This window comes from Carcharodon carcharias, chromosome 2 (assembly GCF_017639515.1).
Source record: "Carcharodon carcharias isolate sCarCar2 chromosome 2, sCarCar2.pri, whole genome shotgun sequence".
Taxonomy (NCBI): Eukaryota; Metazoa; Chordata; class Chondrichthyes; order Lamniformes; family Lamnidae; genus Carcharodon; species Carcharodon carcharias.
The window spans coordinates 27,943,528-27,957,427 of NC_054468.1; the positions used below are offsets into that span (position 1 = coordinate 27,943,528).

The 13,900-nt window shown below is 40.8% G+C and overlaps 1 protein-coding gene across 2 annotated transcripts in view; it reads left to right on the plus strand.

The window, feature by feature from the left end:
* LOC121275369 overlaps window positions 1-4,588 on the plus strand; it is a 49,280-nt gene extending 44,692 nt beyond the window's left edge. The window contains exons 8-9 of one of the 2 annotated variants that reach the window (XM_041182892.1): window positions 1,239-1,345; window positions 4,407-4,588. In XM_041182892.1, the coding sequence (XP_041038826.1) occupies window positions 1,239-1,345; window positions 4,407-4,534 (235 nt within the window). In that variant the 3' untranslated portion in view covers window positions 4,535-4,588. The remainder of the gene's footprint in view (window positions 1-1,238; window positions 1,346-4,406) is intronic. The other variant, XM_041182894.1, reaches the window with a different exon arrangement.
* The last annotated feature ends 9,312 nt before the right edge of the window (window positions 4,589-13,900 follow it).

Sequence of the window (13,900 nt, forward strand, 5' to 3'; positions counted from 1 at the left end):
GAATTAAGAGGCAGACTGTGGCTGAATAACAAAATACAACCAAGGCGGATGCCATGAATTTCTCAGCAACTCACCCAGATGTCAGTGATCACTGTGCGTCACAAAAATTCTTTAAAACTCTGCCTTTCTCACGAGGGATTCAGTTCCTCTCTTTCAAGGATACAGCCTCCGATTTCCCTCAATAGCTGCTCCAACTCAGACTGCCCCCAGTGACTGCTCGTCTGCCAGGAGAAAAACAGTAGCAACTGACAAAGCCAACCTTCTCCTGAAACTGTGTCCCACTGGATTCATAAGGCTACGTCTCAGCATGTAGTCACCAGCATTATCCCAGCTCTCTAGCTGCTCTGCAGAGAACAGTTCCTGGACTACCCTGAGCCCCAACTCCCAGCTGTACTACTGCTCCTGGGCTTTGCTGAGCCCCAACTCTCAGCAGCATGGAGCTACCAGTGGCCTCTAGGGCTTCTCTGATCTCCAGACCCTCAGCAGCATGGATCCAGTGATATCCTGCCACCATTTCAACTCCTGATGGTTTCTCTGAACCCCAACTAATGACAGCACTTCAGCTGCCACCTCTTCAGATCTTGACTAAAAGCTGTTCACCGCGGGATGCTGTTCACTGCCTACAAACTGCTATACTCTGCACCTTTAACTGCTCTGTGACCTGTTAACATCTCCCAGCAGTGTGCTGCCCCTGCCCTGAGACAGGATCTGATGTATTGAAACTTGGTACAGTCTGTACCTTAGATGTCACAATATCCAGTTAACCAAGGGTCACCCCCACAGGCGCTAGCCAACCCATGGAGACCAAAAACACACAGACAAAAATCCAAATATATAGGGCGGGATTTTCCAGCCCCTCCCGGTGGTGGGATCTTCCAGTCCCACCAAAGTCAACGGAGATTTGAAAGGCTCTACGCATCAGCCGTGGCAGGACCAGAAAAGCCCGGCCGTAGATTCATTCACAGTAGGTAGTAACTATTTTCAAAGAAAGTGATAGCTGGCCTGATGTGATGCAATGAACATACCTTGGAGTAATTTATGGTCCATGCATATTTTACGACAAAATATTGTCAAGATTAAACACGCAGGTCTAACAAACAGGGGATGCCTTCTTTTGCCATGCTACAGCAAATTATGGGCCATTATTCCTCAGTTCTTTTCTTTTCTTAAATCTAGAACTGAACCATCCTATTTATCACCTTTTTCACTGTGCCTTCTAAATGGAATTTTTCTCACAGGCTGATCAAGTTTTCAGATCATTTGACTGAACTGGATTTAGATGACAATTGCCTAGGTGAGCTGTGTGGAAAAGAGATACTCAATGCCTTAAGGGAAAGAAAAGAAGGTATTTTCAAAATTTATGTTATTGGCTAAGCGGTTTATCAGCAACTTAGAAACTCTTTACATCTTTTTTACAGCAAAGGAGGCAGCTATTTCGAACAGTGGCTTAAATATTTACAGGGGAGTGAGGAGGGCACCTGGGGGAACAAGATCTGAACTGGAGTCACAGAAATGTGATTTTCATAGAGGTCCTGTAAATATTAACTGCAAGATGTCCTTTAATATTTTGTTGCTGGCTGCCTGTTGGGTAGAAAGGTCTGTCATGCAAGGCTACAGCCAAGTTGCAGAGAAGTAGATGAGGAGGGAGAAATCGCAGGGAGGGAAGATTGTAGTCAGTGGGGGGCTGGGGAGAGATTGCTCTTTGCTGATCGTGGAGATGGAGTCAAGTAAACTTTTTGGGCCAGTGGAGAATGGAGGGTGGAAACCCTCCTGTTCCTCCTGGCCCACAAGCAGTGCTATAAATGCACTTACATTATGGATTGGTCCATATTAACTCCTTTCATCTGTCAGGTTTCCTGTAGCCCTGGGAACCCAACCAAATGGGTTAAACATTAAATGCTTGTAAAAATGGAGGCACGTAACTTCATAAAATCTTTCATCCACTAACACATCTCCTGAGAATGCATTAGTCTATCGGTCCTCTATCCTATCTCTATTAAAACCAGAATTAGGTGGTTTGGGGTTGTGTTTGAAATCTTTCACATTTTAATTTCTCACCTGACTCAAACACACCTTTGGGGGGTTTAAAGTATTCCCATTGTGTTTGTGGTGACCAGAATCTAGAGAAAAGAGCCCCATCCTGAAGGTAACATTAAAAAAAACCCTTAAATTGTTCAAATTTACCTTTAACAAATCCATGCTGACTGTCTTTGATTAGCCATGCATTTCTAAAAGCTTACTAATTTCACCTCAAATACTGTATTTTAAGGGTTTTCCCAGTGTAGCTGTACATTGGCATGACAATGAAGATTCATGGTATTAGCATGCCACCACAGTAGAAAAGCACCTATTCACCCACCAGGCAGTTGTAAGCACTGAGCTTATCCAAGTCCAGCTAGCGCTGCTGAGAGCAAATATCCTTTCTGAGTCCTGCAACAATGCACTTTATTTTGTGAACCAAGGACATTATCAACTCATGCTACTGCAAAGTACTTGCTGCAATAACATAACAATTAAGGAGTTTATGATGCTGATCTTCAACCTTCAGCTACAGAAAACCATGTACTGAGGGCATAAAAGAGAAAGAAATTGTCAATTTAAGACTTTTTGGGCCGGATTTGTGTGGAGAAAGCATGCAGGTCGAGTTGGGAAACCCCCAGGGACACAATGGAGGTAGTCCTGAGGTGACCACATAGGTGGGTGAGTGTCCATGTGGGCCTTGATCTTGGTCCAGCTGTATTAAAGGCTATTAGGCTCTACAGCCCTCATCCCTCACACCCACTCACACCTTCACCCACCTCCAAAACTCCTCATATTCCCCATGCCAACTCCATGCCCCCCATTTATACTTCATAGACACTCACCCAATTCACATTCTGGGCAGATCTGAGAAACCATGTGGAGATGAAAATAATTAAACTTCTAACAATCTAACAGAGGTCTCACTCTAAAACACTTGTGACTAAAAATATACTCTCATTCATGAAACCCATTCAAAAAATGTAAATCCCATCAAATGATCAATCTGTTGTAAAGACAAACAAACATCTATTTCACTAACCACATCAAAAACAGCTAATTCTTTAATAACCTCTGAAAAATGTCAATCAAAATATTGACAAACACCCCTGTTGTTAAGTGGTTCTAGACTCTCTGAAACTCAGCTAAGCATTCGTAATGAGCTCATCCATAATAACAAGTCTTGGGAAATGTAAACAATGGAGTCTATTGAATTTGCAAACCCACATGGCTAATGCTTTTTTACTAAGCTACACCACATGGCCTGTTAATCAATGCACTCCATCAGCGGGTGTCTTTTTTTACCCCAAGTAAACATTGCAGACTTTTTTTTTAAAGGGATGGGATTCAAATCACTTCAAATCATGTCACTTAAACAGAACTTAAATCCGTCCTTCACAAACATTTACACCTCCTTCATAAAATCATGGTTCCCACACTGTGCATTGAGGCTCCTGCATAGCGAAAATGGGGTCTGTTTGAACTCAGCTCTAATTTTAAATGGCCCAGCAGATTTGGATTTCCAATCTGTGTGTTTCACACTCTGCCCTTTCCCCTGCTGGCAAAAATGGGATCTGCCAGAAATGGGGGAGGGACTTCCACATCCAGGTCCCGGCCACTGTTTGAAAAGACCTGCCAACTATATTGATTCAGCGAAAATCCAGGCTTTTTGGAGTTCTGTGGATAGTCCAGAGAAATTAGGATTGTTCTCCCTAGTGCAGAGAAGATTAAGGGGAGATTTCATGGAGATGTTCAAGATAGGAATTTAGATAGAACGGATAATATGAAACTGTTTCTGCTGCCAAGAAACTTGGAAACCAGCAGGTAAAGATTTAAGGTAATTGGCAAAAAAAAATCTAAGGGGCAGTGAGGTATCTTCTTAAGCCGTGAGTTACTATTAGAACAATTTGCATTTATATAATAAAGCGTCTCAAGGTGCTTGGGATCTAGAATACACCATGAGAAAGGATGGTGGAAGCAGATGCAATAGTTACTTTCAAAAGGATATGTACTTGAAAGGGAGAAATTTACAGTGCTATGGGGAAAGAGCAAGCGTGTGGGACTAATGACATTGCCCCTACAAAGAACCAGCACAAACACAATGGGCAAAATAGTTGCCTCCTGTGTGATTTCATGAATAATGGCTGAGGCAGACAGCTTATGCTGCTTTGGTGTTCTGGCAGATTGGATTCAATAGTGGTTAACACTTGTGCTTTGTAGAGTTTCACATGCCTAACATTTCAACAGATCACAATACATCACTTGTCAACAAAACAGAAAGGAACATTTTGGGTTGACGTTGTAATTATTTATTAATCCACAGTTAAAAGCGCAGAAAACTCAATACATTTTTTGGGAGAATGACCTACGATTTTTTTCCTTTCCAGCAAAGCTGCCAAGTTTAAATATCAAAGTGACAGCCCAAATGAATGAGGATACGTTTTGCAACATCTTGAAAAACTCCAAAAAGCTCAAGAAAGCTAAAAGGAAAAAGAAGGCGAACCACAGCATGTAACAGCTGCAGAAGGGCATGGAAAACTGAGTTTTTAATTCCAGTTTAGACCCAGAGTTAGTGATCTTAAGGTGAAAATATCAAAATATCATCACCGCGTTAAAAGAAGGAGAATCACACAGGGAAGCATCTGTCTGAGAGCAGCAGCATAGTCAGTGGCCGGCATGACACAGTGGAACAGCAGGAAGAATGGGCTTTCTGGGGTGCAGAAGGTATGGAGTGCCTGGCTTGCAGCAAGCACTAACCAGACAAATGTCAGCTACTTGGGCAAGCCAAATGATAGTGATTGAGGGAGGCTGTGACTGTGGTATGTCACCTGATCCATGAACAGTCAACCACCTATGCTGTAACACCAGTGGCACTGAGGACCGCCACAATCCTCAACATGTATTCCATTAGGGCTTTCCAGGACATACACCCCTACACCAGACCATTATGGAGGTACGAGAATCTATATAAGAACCTAAGAAAAAGGAGCAGAAATAGGCCATATGCCCCTTCGAACCTGCTCCGTCATTCAATAGGATCATAGCTGATCCTCGCCAGTATTCTATGGATGACCACTACATACACCATGGCAACAGTTCAGCCACTGCAAATAGGGAGGTTATATTCCCAATATCTGAGTGAAAACTGTCATGAGACATTATTGTTTTGTTGTGCTTGTATTCAAAGTCATAAACTTACTATCTGTAATCACTAACAAAAACAAAAATACCTGGAAAAACTCAGCAGGCCAGACAGCATCTGCGGAGAGGGATACAGTTAACGTTTCGAGTCCGTATGGCCCTTCATCAGAACTAAGGAAATAGAGAAATGAGGTGAAATATAAGCTTGTAGAGTGGGGTGGGACAGGTAGAGCTGGGTAGGACAGGTAGAGCTGTGTAGGGGCCAGTTTTAGTTTTTACTGTACAGAACTGAACCACCTTGGCCCCTTGGTTAACTGATCAAACCTTTATCTGCCTCCTGATTGAGATATTAGCCCTCTACTAATAAGTGACTACCCAAAGGCAATTAAAGAATTGCAGTTTAACTATTTAAAGAAGTGTAGACCTTGTTGTCAATCTTAAAAATTATTCTTCAATTTTTGTTACACTGTTATTCAAATACAGGTACCAGAAAACTATTTAGGATTAACCATGGACAAAATGTATTAGATACCTACATAAATGTATACAAACAGCCGAACTTCAGAACTAAAGCACTTGTGATGCCCTGATTTGGGGACTGAAGGATATTACTAATGACGTTCCAGCACGAATGTGCATCCTAAGTTAGTTGACTCCCTTGAAACTCAGGAGAAAAGAAACATTGAGAGAAAAAAAACAGAATTTTGAAATGCGAGGGCCATGTATATAATTACTGAAGGGGAAATGAGGTTGTCGCAGTTATGCAAATTAAACAGAGACAAGAAGCGTATTGTCATTTAACAGGTGTTGCTATTCAGGTAACTAATATTTTGAACCCACGTGAACTTCAGTTATTTTCCATCATGTGGACAAGAGTTCACAAAGCGAAGACTATCTTCAATGGGCAATCTAATGTATCTTTGTGAATGAACAACTCTACTAATCTCCCTGCCTGTACAAAGAAAGGTTGGAACATGATGGTAATTGCCTTTATACATAATTTGGATCTTTTCCTCCTGGCTGCAGTGTGCTCCATGTATCAAGAATGATAGAAGCAGAGGAATAAATTGAGAGTAGGATGATGATTCCAAATTACAGGGTGATTGATTCATGAAAAGAAGCTAAGGGAATTAATTTACTTAGAAAAAGAAATTAAGTAGGGCATGCTTCAAACTCTGAAGTAAGAAGGGAATAGATAAGGTAGTGTAGAACAGTTATTTTGTAGAAAATTATGGGCTGTATTTTACGGTTCTCCGCTGGATGTGTTTTCGGTGGGGTGAGGGGGGAGGGCACGTAAAATGTGCTGTGTGGCTAGCCCGCCTCTTTCCCATTCACCTTGACCCGGACCCCAAAACATGGTATGCAGGCGGGCGTCAGAATCAGTAGCTGTCCACCATTTTAAAATAAATAATTAATGCACAATTGAGCTTGTGGCCAAGCCATGGCTGTCTTCATCCAGGGGTCTGCTTTCAGCCCCAGCAGTGCCAACTACTCAGTTCTGGCACTGCTTGGACTGCCAGAGCTGCCAGCCAATCAGATTAGCCGGCTGCCCTCGCGGGCAGGACTTCCTTACACTGAGGGGCAGAAGTCCCACTCTATGTTTGTTTAGCCCGCCAGCAGCACATTATCACTGTGGGGCAGGCATTTTTAAAGTCAGTCAGCTTGCATCCAACTTTAGCAATGGGGGAACGAGCAATATGCCCCCCTCCCCCCCACTCTCTCCATCCCCCATCACCCACCCCACCCCGGTGAAAGTCAGCCCTCTGAATTTGATACCAGGGAATAGGAATGATAATACGAAATGGAAACTGCAAATTTAGAATCTATGGATTTACATTAGACCATCACTTTGTGGAGAAGACTGCCACCTACTGCAACACAAACTCAATTCAAACATTTACAAAGAAATTTGATTAATTGCTGATTTACCTAACAAGGCATATGGACGGGAACTTGCAAAATATGTTCTTTTTAAAGATTACATGAAGTCCTGACATGGACCTAGATAATGAGGCTGAATGGGTTTTCTTTTTCCTGCAATCAGGATGCCAACAATTGACCTCAGAACCCCTAGATTAAGAAGGAAAAAGTGACCAGTGTTCACTTTCCTGAGTGATATCCTGATGTGCTCAGGTGAATGTTGGATAAGGGAATGTTTGTGGGAAGTTTTTAACAGTACGCTATCATTCACTGAAGGGTGATGCATGAATAATGTTGTTTTGCAGAATGTACTGGAGGGTAACTAATACCCATGGAATCTTACCACAGCAAGTAGCCAATGTTTGCAGGACAAGAAGGGAGAAAATTGTAAGAAAAAATATCTCACTAGATAATCTAATATGTCTTACAAGAAAAAGAAGTAATCTTATGGAATGATGGATCAGTGACTTCCAGAAGTTATCAGATCCAGTTTTACACAGAGCTTAAAGGTCCAATTTCCTTTTCAATTTTTCGACAAAGGATACATTCTCAGAATCTTGAAAACAGACCTTGATCTCATTAGTAGATGCTGCATGGCCTCCATAATGTTTTCAGAAAGTTCCTGTGCTCTAGTGAAAAATGTTTTGTGGAGAAATGAACAATTGCTCCCAATGTTTTTTTTAAAAACTTGAGGTCTATTAGATGCACCTTGCATTTCTTTCACAGCAGACCAATGTTAGCTCAATGCTGAAGAAAATTAGACGTTGTGCTTCCAAGCAAATTACCTTTTTTTGTACTGCAGCAGAGTGTATATTTAATAAACTGCTGTCACAAACAAAATTTATGTGATTTCTTACTGCCTGTGCAATGTGTTTTATATGTGAGGTGTGTGTATTTTCTTACCCTCTGAGGTAAGATTATCTGAATTTAAACGATTCCAGCAACAAGCTTTTTTGTGAGTGGAAAGTAAAATAAAGAAGGTTAAACTAAAGAAGATTATTTATTATCTCACACTTGCCCTGGAGGTTTAAAATGCATTGTCTCACTCACTTGCCTCACACACTCTATCACTCACAAAAAGATTAGATATAGATGAAGAATAGGCGATATGATTCCAATGTATAATTGCCCAATGTCTCAGTCTCTCTTTCATGGCAGGCCTGCAGTTTCTTAGATAAGTTGATACTTTTGTTGAAGTAAAAGTCTCGTAGGTTTCTCAGTGAGCTTTATGGTTTCTTGTACTTGAATTTCCAGGAGATTAGTTCTTAGGTGAACTTGAAGTCAAAACAGGTTGGGGAGAGTCCTTCTCCCACTTTCAAGGTGTTGCTGTTTATTACTTTGGCTGCTTAGTTGACTGCAGCTGGTTCAATGGCTTTCTGATGGTCTTTCTCTGTCTCTGCAGAGCTGATTCTTCCTGCTTTTAACAGCAGGAAGCAAACATGGCTCACTCACCCATGTGACTTGTTACAAGGCTAAAGTCCTTTTCCAAATTAAGTGGGTGGTCAGGTTGGTAAACAAATTTACCCAGTCTGGGTTCAGATGAGGGACCATCAGGTTATAATGGGAGATTGAAGGGGATCCCTTCACATTTGTCTAAAACACATTGGGCTGAATTTTCCTCCCCATCGGGCAGGGGGGAGGAAGTTGAAGGGCGGGTGCGTACGGGCGCACTTCTGATTGACTCCCCCGATCAGAGGCGCACCACTATTTTATGAGCACATCAGACGGCTAAGTGCAGCCTCAGGGAGATCAGCTGTAGATGTAAAAAAGATAACATTGGAAAAATAAAATTTCCCTAACATGTCCCCTCATGTGACAATGTCACATGAGTTGGGACATGTCCATAATTTTTACAAAAGCTTTATTAATTTTTTAAAAAACCTACATGAAACCTCGTCCCGCCCGTGGATGAGGTTTCATGTTTTTTCTAGTTCCCGCCGGGGCTCCTGGCCTGCCCGCCAACCTTTAGGTTCTGATGAAGATTCATTCGGACTCGAAACGTTAACTGTAACCCTCTCCTCAGATGCTGTCAGACCTGCTGAGTTTTTCCAGGTATTTTTGTTTTTGTTTAAGGTTGGACGGGCTGGTCCTTTAATTACTTAATTGACCCTGTCAAGGGCCTCAATTGGCCATTTACAGGTTGACAGACGCACAGCTGATTTTGCTGCACACCCGCCTTTCTGAAAATTTAACTGGGGCGCAGTGACATCGGGAGTCATTTTACGTGTTAGCGAGTGGGCCCTGTCCCCTGCTCGCTGATGCGTAAAATCCTGCCCATTGAGTTTCAATGTGCCTTTTTTCATCATGAACTAGAAAGTTGAATCAGCTGAAATGCTATCATTCTTGTGTTGACTTTCCATCCTTAAACAAAGAGATGTGTGAATTTCCCAGCTGCCAGTGAATATCCATACTTAATTAGGTATTTGCTTAACACTCAGGACTGCCTGGAGCCCAAAATGCCAAAGGTCCCATGATTTGCAGTAACCATTTTAACAGACTGTTTGTGTCAAACTTTTAAAGTTCATAATATTCTAGATCATGACACTGTCCATATTAACTTGTAAAATAATCAGATAATATCTGATGGTTATGAGAGCTGCATGTGACAGCAGATTTAACAAATCATTCTGAGCTCATTTCCAAGTGCACTAAAAGCTCTAATGCAAAAAGTTAAAGAGATTCACTTTTGACTGTCATTAACTGTTCACACCATGTACCAATTGGTGGAATATTTATTAAATAAAAGCTACTTTGAATAATGTAACGTAATTGGTAAAAGACTGATTTTTCTAATATGGAACCATTTATTTATAATAAAAACAGAAAGTGCTGGAAAAACTTAGTGGTCTGGCAGATCTGTGGAGCGTGAAACATTTTGAGTCCAATATGACTCTTCTTCAGAACCTATTTTTTCTGGTGGCTCATTCTATAATTCACATAGCTTTTAAAAGGAGATTTTGAGCATTTTTTTCCAAGATAAACTGATGTTTTTGTTTTCCTTTTCATTTCCACAGTTAGCAAAATATTACAGGATGTTTTCAAAACACTCAGTATATTAAAACAAGTATATAGGGAGTGCAATGTAAATTTTTTAATTAATCAATAGGTTTTGGGCAGCAGTTCTCCATGATTTTAGATAACTAGTTAACCCTGTACAAAGTATGGCAGCGTACAAGGGGCAGAGGGACTCACTAGTGAACAACCTGAAATGTGAACTTCTTTTTTTCTCCCCACAGATGCTGCCAGGCCTGTTGAGTTTTTCCAGCATTGTCTGTCTTTATAACAGATGGTCAGCAGCAATATATCTTAGGGAGATCACACTTCAATTTTATGTTACCGTTGGGAAATTGGGGGTGGGGGGGGAACCAGTTTTAATTATCTAATTTTCTTTTCGTCTAAGTTCAAACCAGATAATAGGTGCTTTAAAGGAGAACCTGTCTTCCTGAGAAAATCATGAAAATAATTGAAGATTCATTTGTCAGTTTCATCACAATATTGTCATGAAATTCATCTCTACATCCTGTAAGAAACCTGAGGAAAGGTTTCCTTTCTAGTTGTTCCTGAAGCATTTTTCCCAATGTGGTTCCTGATGTGGAAAATTTGTCCCAGATCCCAAAATAATGAAATTCCATTTGCTGCTAGGCTTAAAATGTAGGCACATTTAAAGCAGGCTGAGTCCCCACCTCCTCCCGATATCTAATCACAAGAAAAGAATATAATGTTAAATTTATATCTGGGAATTCCAAGAATATACATTATAAACATTGGGTTATTCTTATGAATATTATTTTGCATGTAACACATAGGCCAGAATTTTCCCGTCGGTGATTTGGGGGCAGGGCCCACTCGCCGACAGGAAAATGACGCCCGACGTCATCCTGGTCCCTTTAAATTTTTAGGAAGGCGGGCGGACAGCGAAATCAGCTGTTCGCCCGCCGACCTGTCAATGGTTGGCGGGCAGGCCAGGAGCCCCAGTGGGCTCTTGATAATACATGAAACCTCATCCACCGGCGGGATAAGTGGGACATGTTAATAATATTTTTATTTTTCTATTTTTTTAAGTTTTGTACACTGTCACTAATCTCCCTGAGACACCACTTAGTCTCAGGGAACAGTGCGCTCTCTTGAGTGCACTTTGACAGCTGGGGATTCCCTCCCTACCCACCCCACCAACCCCGCCTCCCCCCCACACAGGAAACAGGCCCTGTTTTGGTGACGGGATTCAGCAGTCCACCCGCCACCGAGCCAGTGGGGCTTGCACACCCGCCAAGGAAAACATTCTGCCCATAGGGTATTATAAGTTCATGAGCTGGGTGAAAATATGGGGGAAAATTGCAAACACTTTCAAATAAAATGAGAGGGTAGAAATTCTAAATATCAGGTTTAATATTGGAATGTTTAACGTGCTTGAATAATAAGGGCAAGTACACACTCCCAGCAAGGGACCCTGCTCGCTGAGCATGTGATGCGAGAAATGATTTTGTCCCCACCCCGACCCGCATTCCCTCTGAGTGTAATTCAGCCAGGATGGCAAGTTACCCTTTGTATTCCTTTGTGTATATTGGCTTTACACAGGCATTAATGTGGTTAATTTAAATGACAGTGTCTGTCAGCTGAAACTCAGTTGGTTGGTTGCTACTGAGTCATAAGAAGTCCCACTCCAGGGCTTAAGCCCAAAATCAAGGCTAGCACATCAGTGCAGTACTGAAGGAGTGCTGCACTGTTGGTGATGCTGTCTTTTGGATGTGATATTAAACCAAGGCATGCTCTGCTGAATTTTAAAGATTCTATGGCACTATTTTGAAGAAGATTAGGAGAGGTATCCGTGGTCTTCCAGCCAATATTTATCCCTTAATCAACATCTGTTATGACACAGCAGTTTGTAAAGGCTGAATTATTTAAAATCCCAGAGGGAAACTTTAAACAACTGTCATAACCTATTGTTAATTGGTATGTTTTGAGTTGCAGCTCTAAATTTAGGGATAAAACCACCAGTCTCGAGAGGTTTTTATATTAAACTGAATGAAACCTTTATTATTTTACAACAAATTAAATACATACACATGGCTACAAATTACTACTATCATAACTTTTAACAAATTCCCAAATTAATCTTCACTAAGGCAACAGCGACCCATAGATTTAAGCAGACACCAGGCAAAGCATTTTTACCTTACAAATTCAAAATGAGGTTCCTTTCAATTTGGTTCCTTTGCAGACAGTTGTAGGCTTACAGGCTTAGATCTTACAGACCTCTGCCTTGCACACACAAACCCATTCTGTTAGACCCAGCCTTTCCCTTTGAATGCAAATTTTCATTGTATCACGAGGGTCTTTGAACTCCACCTCTTCTAACAATAAAACCCCTTTCATAGTACCAATTTTATTAGTAATATAAATATATTGCTTGGTGTCTCCTGGCTAGGTGCAAGGTTTCACTCCCACTCTGAACGATCTATTTAACAAAATGCAAATGTATCTCTATCACAAACTACTATACATCAAAGCACCCAGATCAGCTGGCTTTAATCCAATTAACACAGACACAGACGAAATCACTATTTTAAAAAAAATTTCCAATAACATTATATACATTAATATCTCTTCCTGACATCCCCCTTCCTGTCGACAAAAATGAACCGTCATAATTCCAAAAGATGGCTTCATTTTGTAATAACCCATCTCACACGATCTCCTATACTTACTACCCTATTACATTGCCAGATGCATGCATTAACATAATATATATACATAAATCCTTGGTATCAACAGAAATCACTCCAGTTGTGTTCAGGTTTTTAAAGATGTCCAATTTTCTTTTAAGCTTCAAATTCTAGATAACGCATCTGCAAACAGATACTCTCTACCAACAGCATGTATAATCTGTAGATTAAATAGTTGTAATAATAGACTCCATCTGAAAAGTCTTGCACTTTTGTCTCGAAATTTGTTCAGAAACTTAAAAGGATTATTGTCTGTATAAACAATTGTTTCTGATTAATTGTTTGCAACATAAATTTCAAAATGCTGCAATGCTAACACCAAACCCAAAGTCTCTTCATCGATTGTTGAATATCTTCTCTGCTGTACATTCAGCTTCCATGAAAAATACCCTATCGGTTTTTCAATTCCAGTGTCATCTTCTTGTAATAGTACAGCCCCAATGCCTATAACACTTGTATCAATGGCCAATTTGAATTGCTTGGCATAATTGGGTGCTGCCAAAACTGGTGTCGTAGTTAATACAGTTCTCAAACTGTCAAATGCCTTCTGACTCTCCTGTGTCCATTGAAACTTCTTGTTCTTTTTTAATAGTTCAGTCAGTGGAGGAACCACTCGGCTAAAATTTGGTACAAATTTCCAGTAAAACCTACTCATGCACAGAAATCTCAAACCTTCTCGTTTTGTTGTAGGCACTGGGAAATCCATGATAGCCTTGACTTTTGCATTTCTCGGAGCCACCTTACCATGTCCAATGGAATGGCCTAGATATGTACCTTGCGCTTTTGAAAATTCACTTTTAGCCAAGTTCATCACCAAATTAACTTCTTGTAGCCAAGTAAATAATTCTTCCAGATGCTGTAAATGCTCTTCCCACATCTAACTGAAAACTATTAGTACATCAATATAAACAGCACAATTGCTTAGACCTGCAATTACTTTGTCAGTCTTTGAAATGTAGCAGGTACATATTTCATATCAAATGGCATAACTTAAAACTGATATAGTCCACTTGGCATTACAAAAGCTGATATCTCCTTTGCTCTCTCCGACAACGGTATCTTCCAATATCCTTTTAGCAAGTCAATCTTTGTGATAA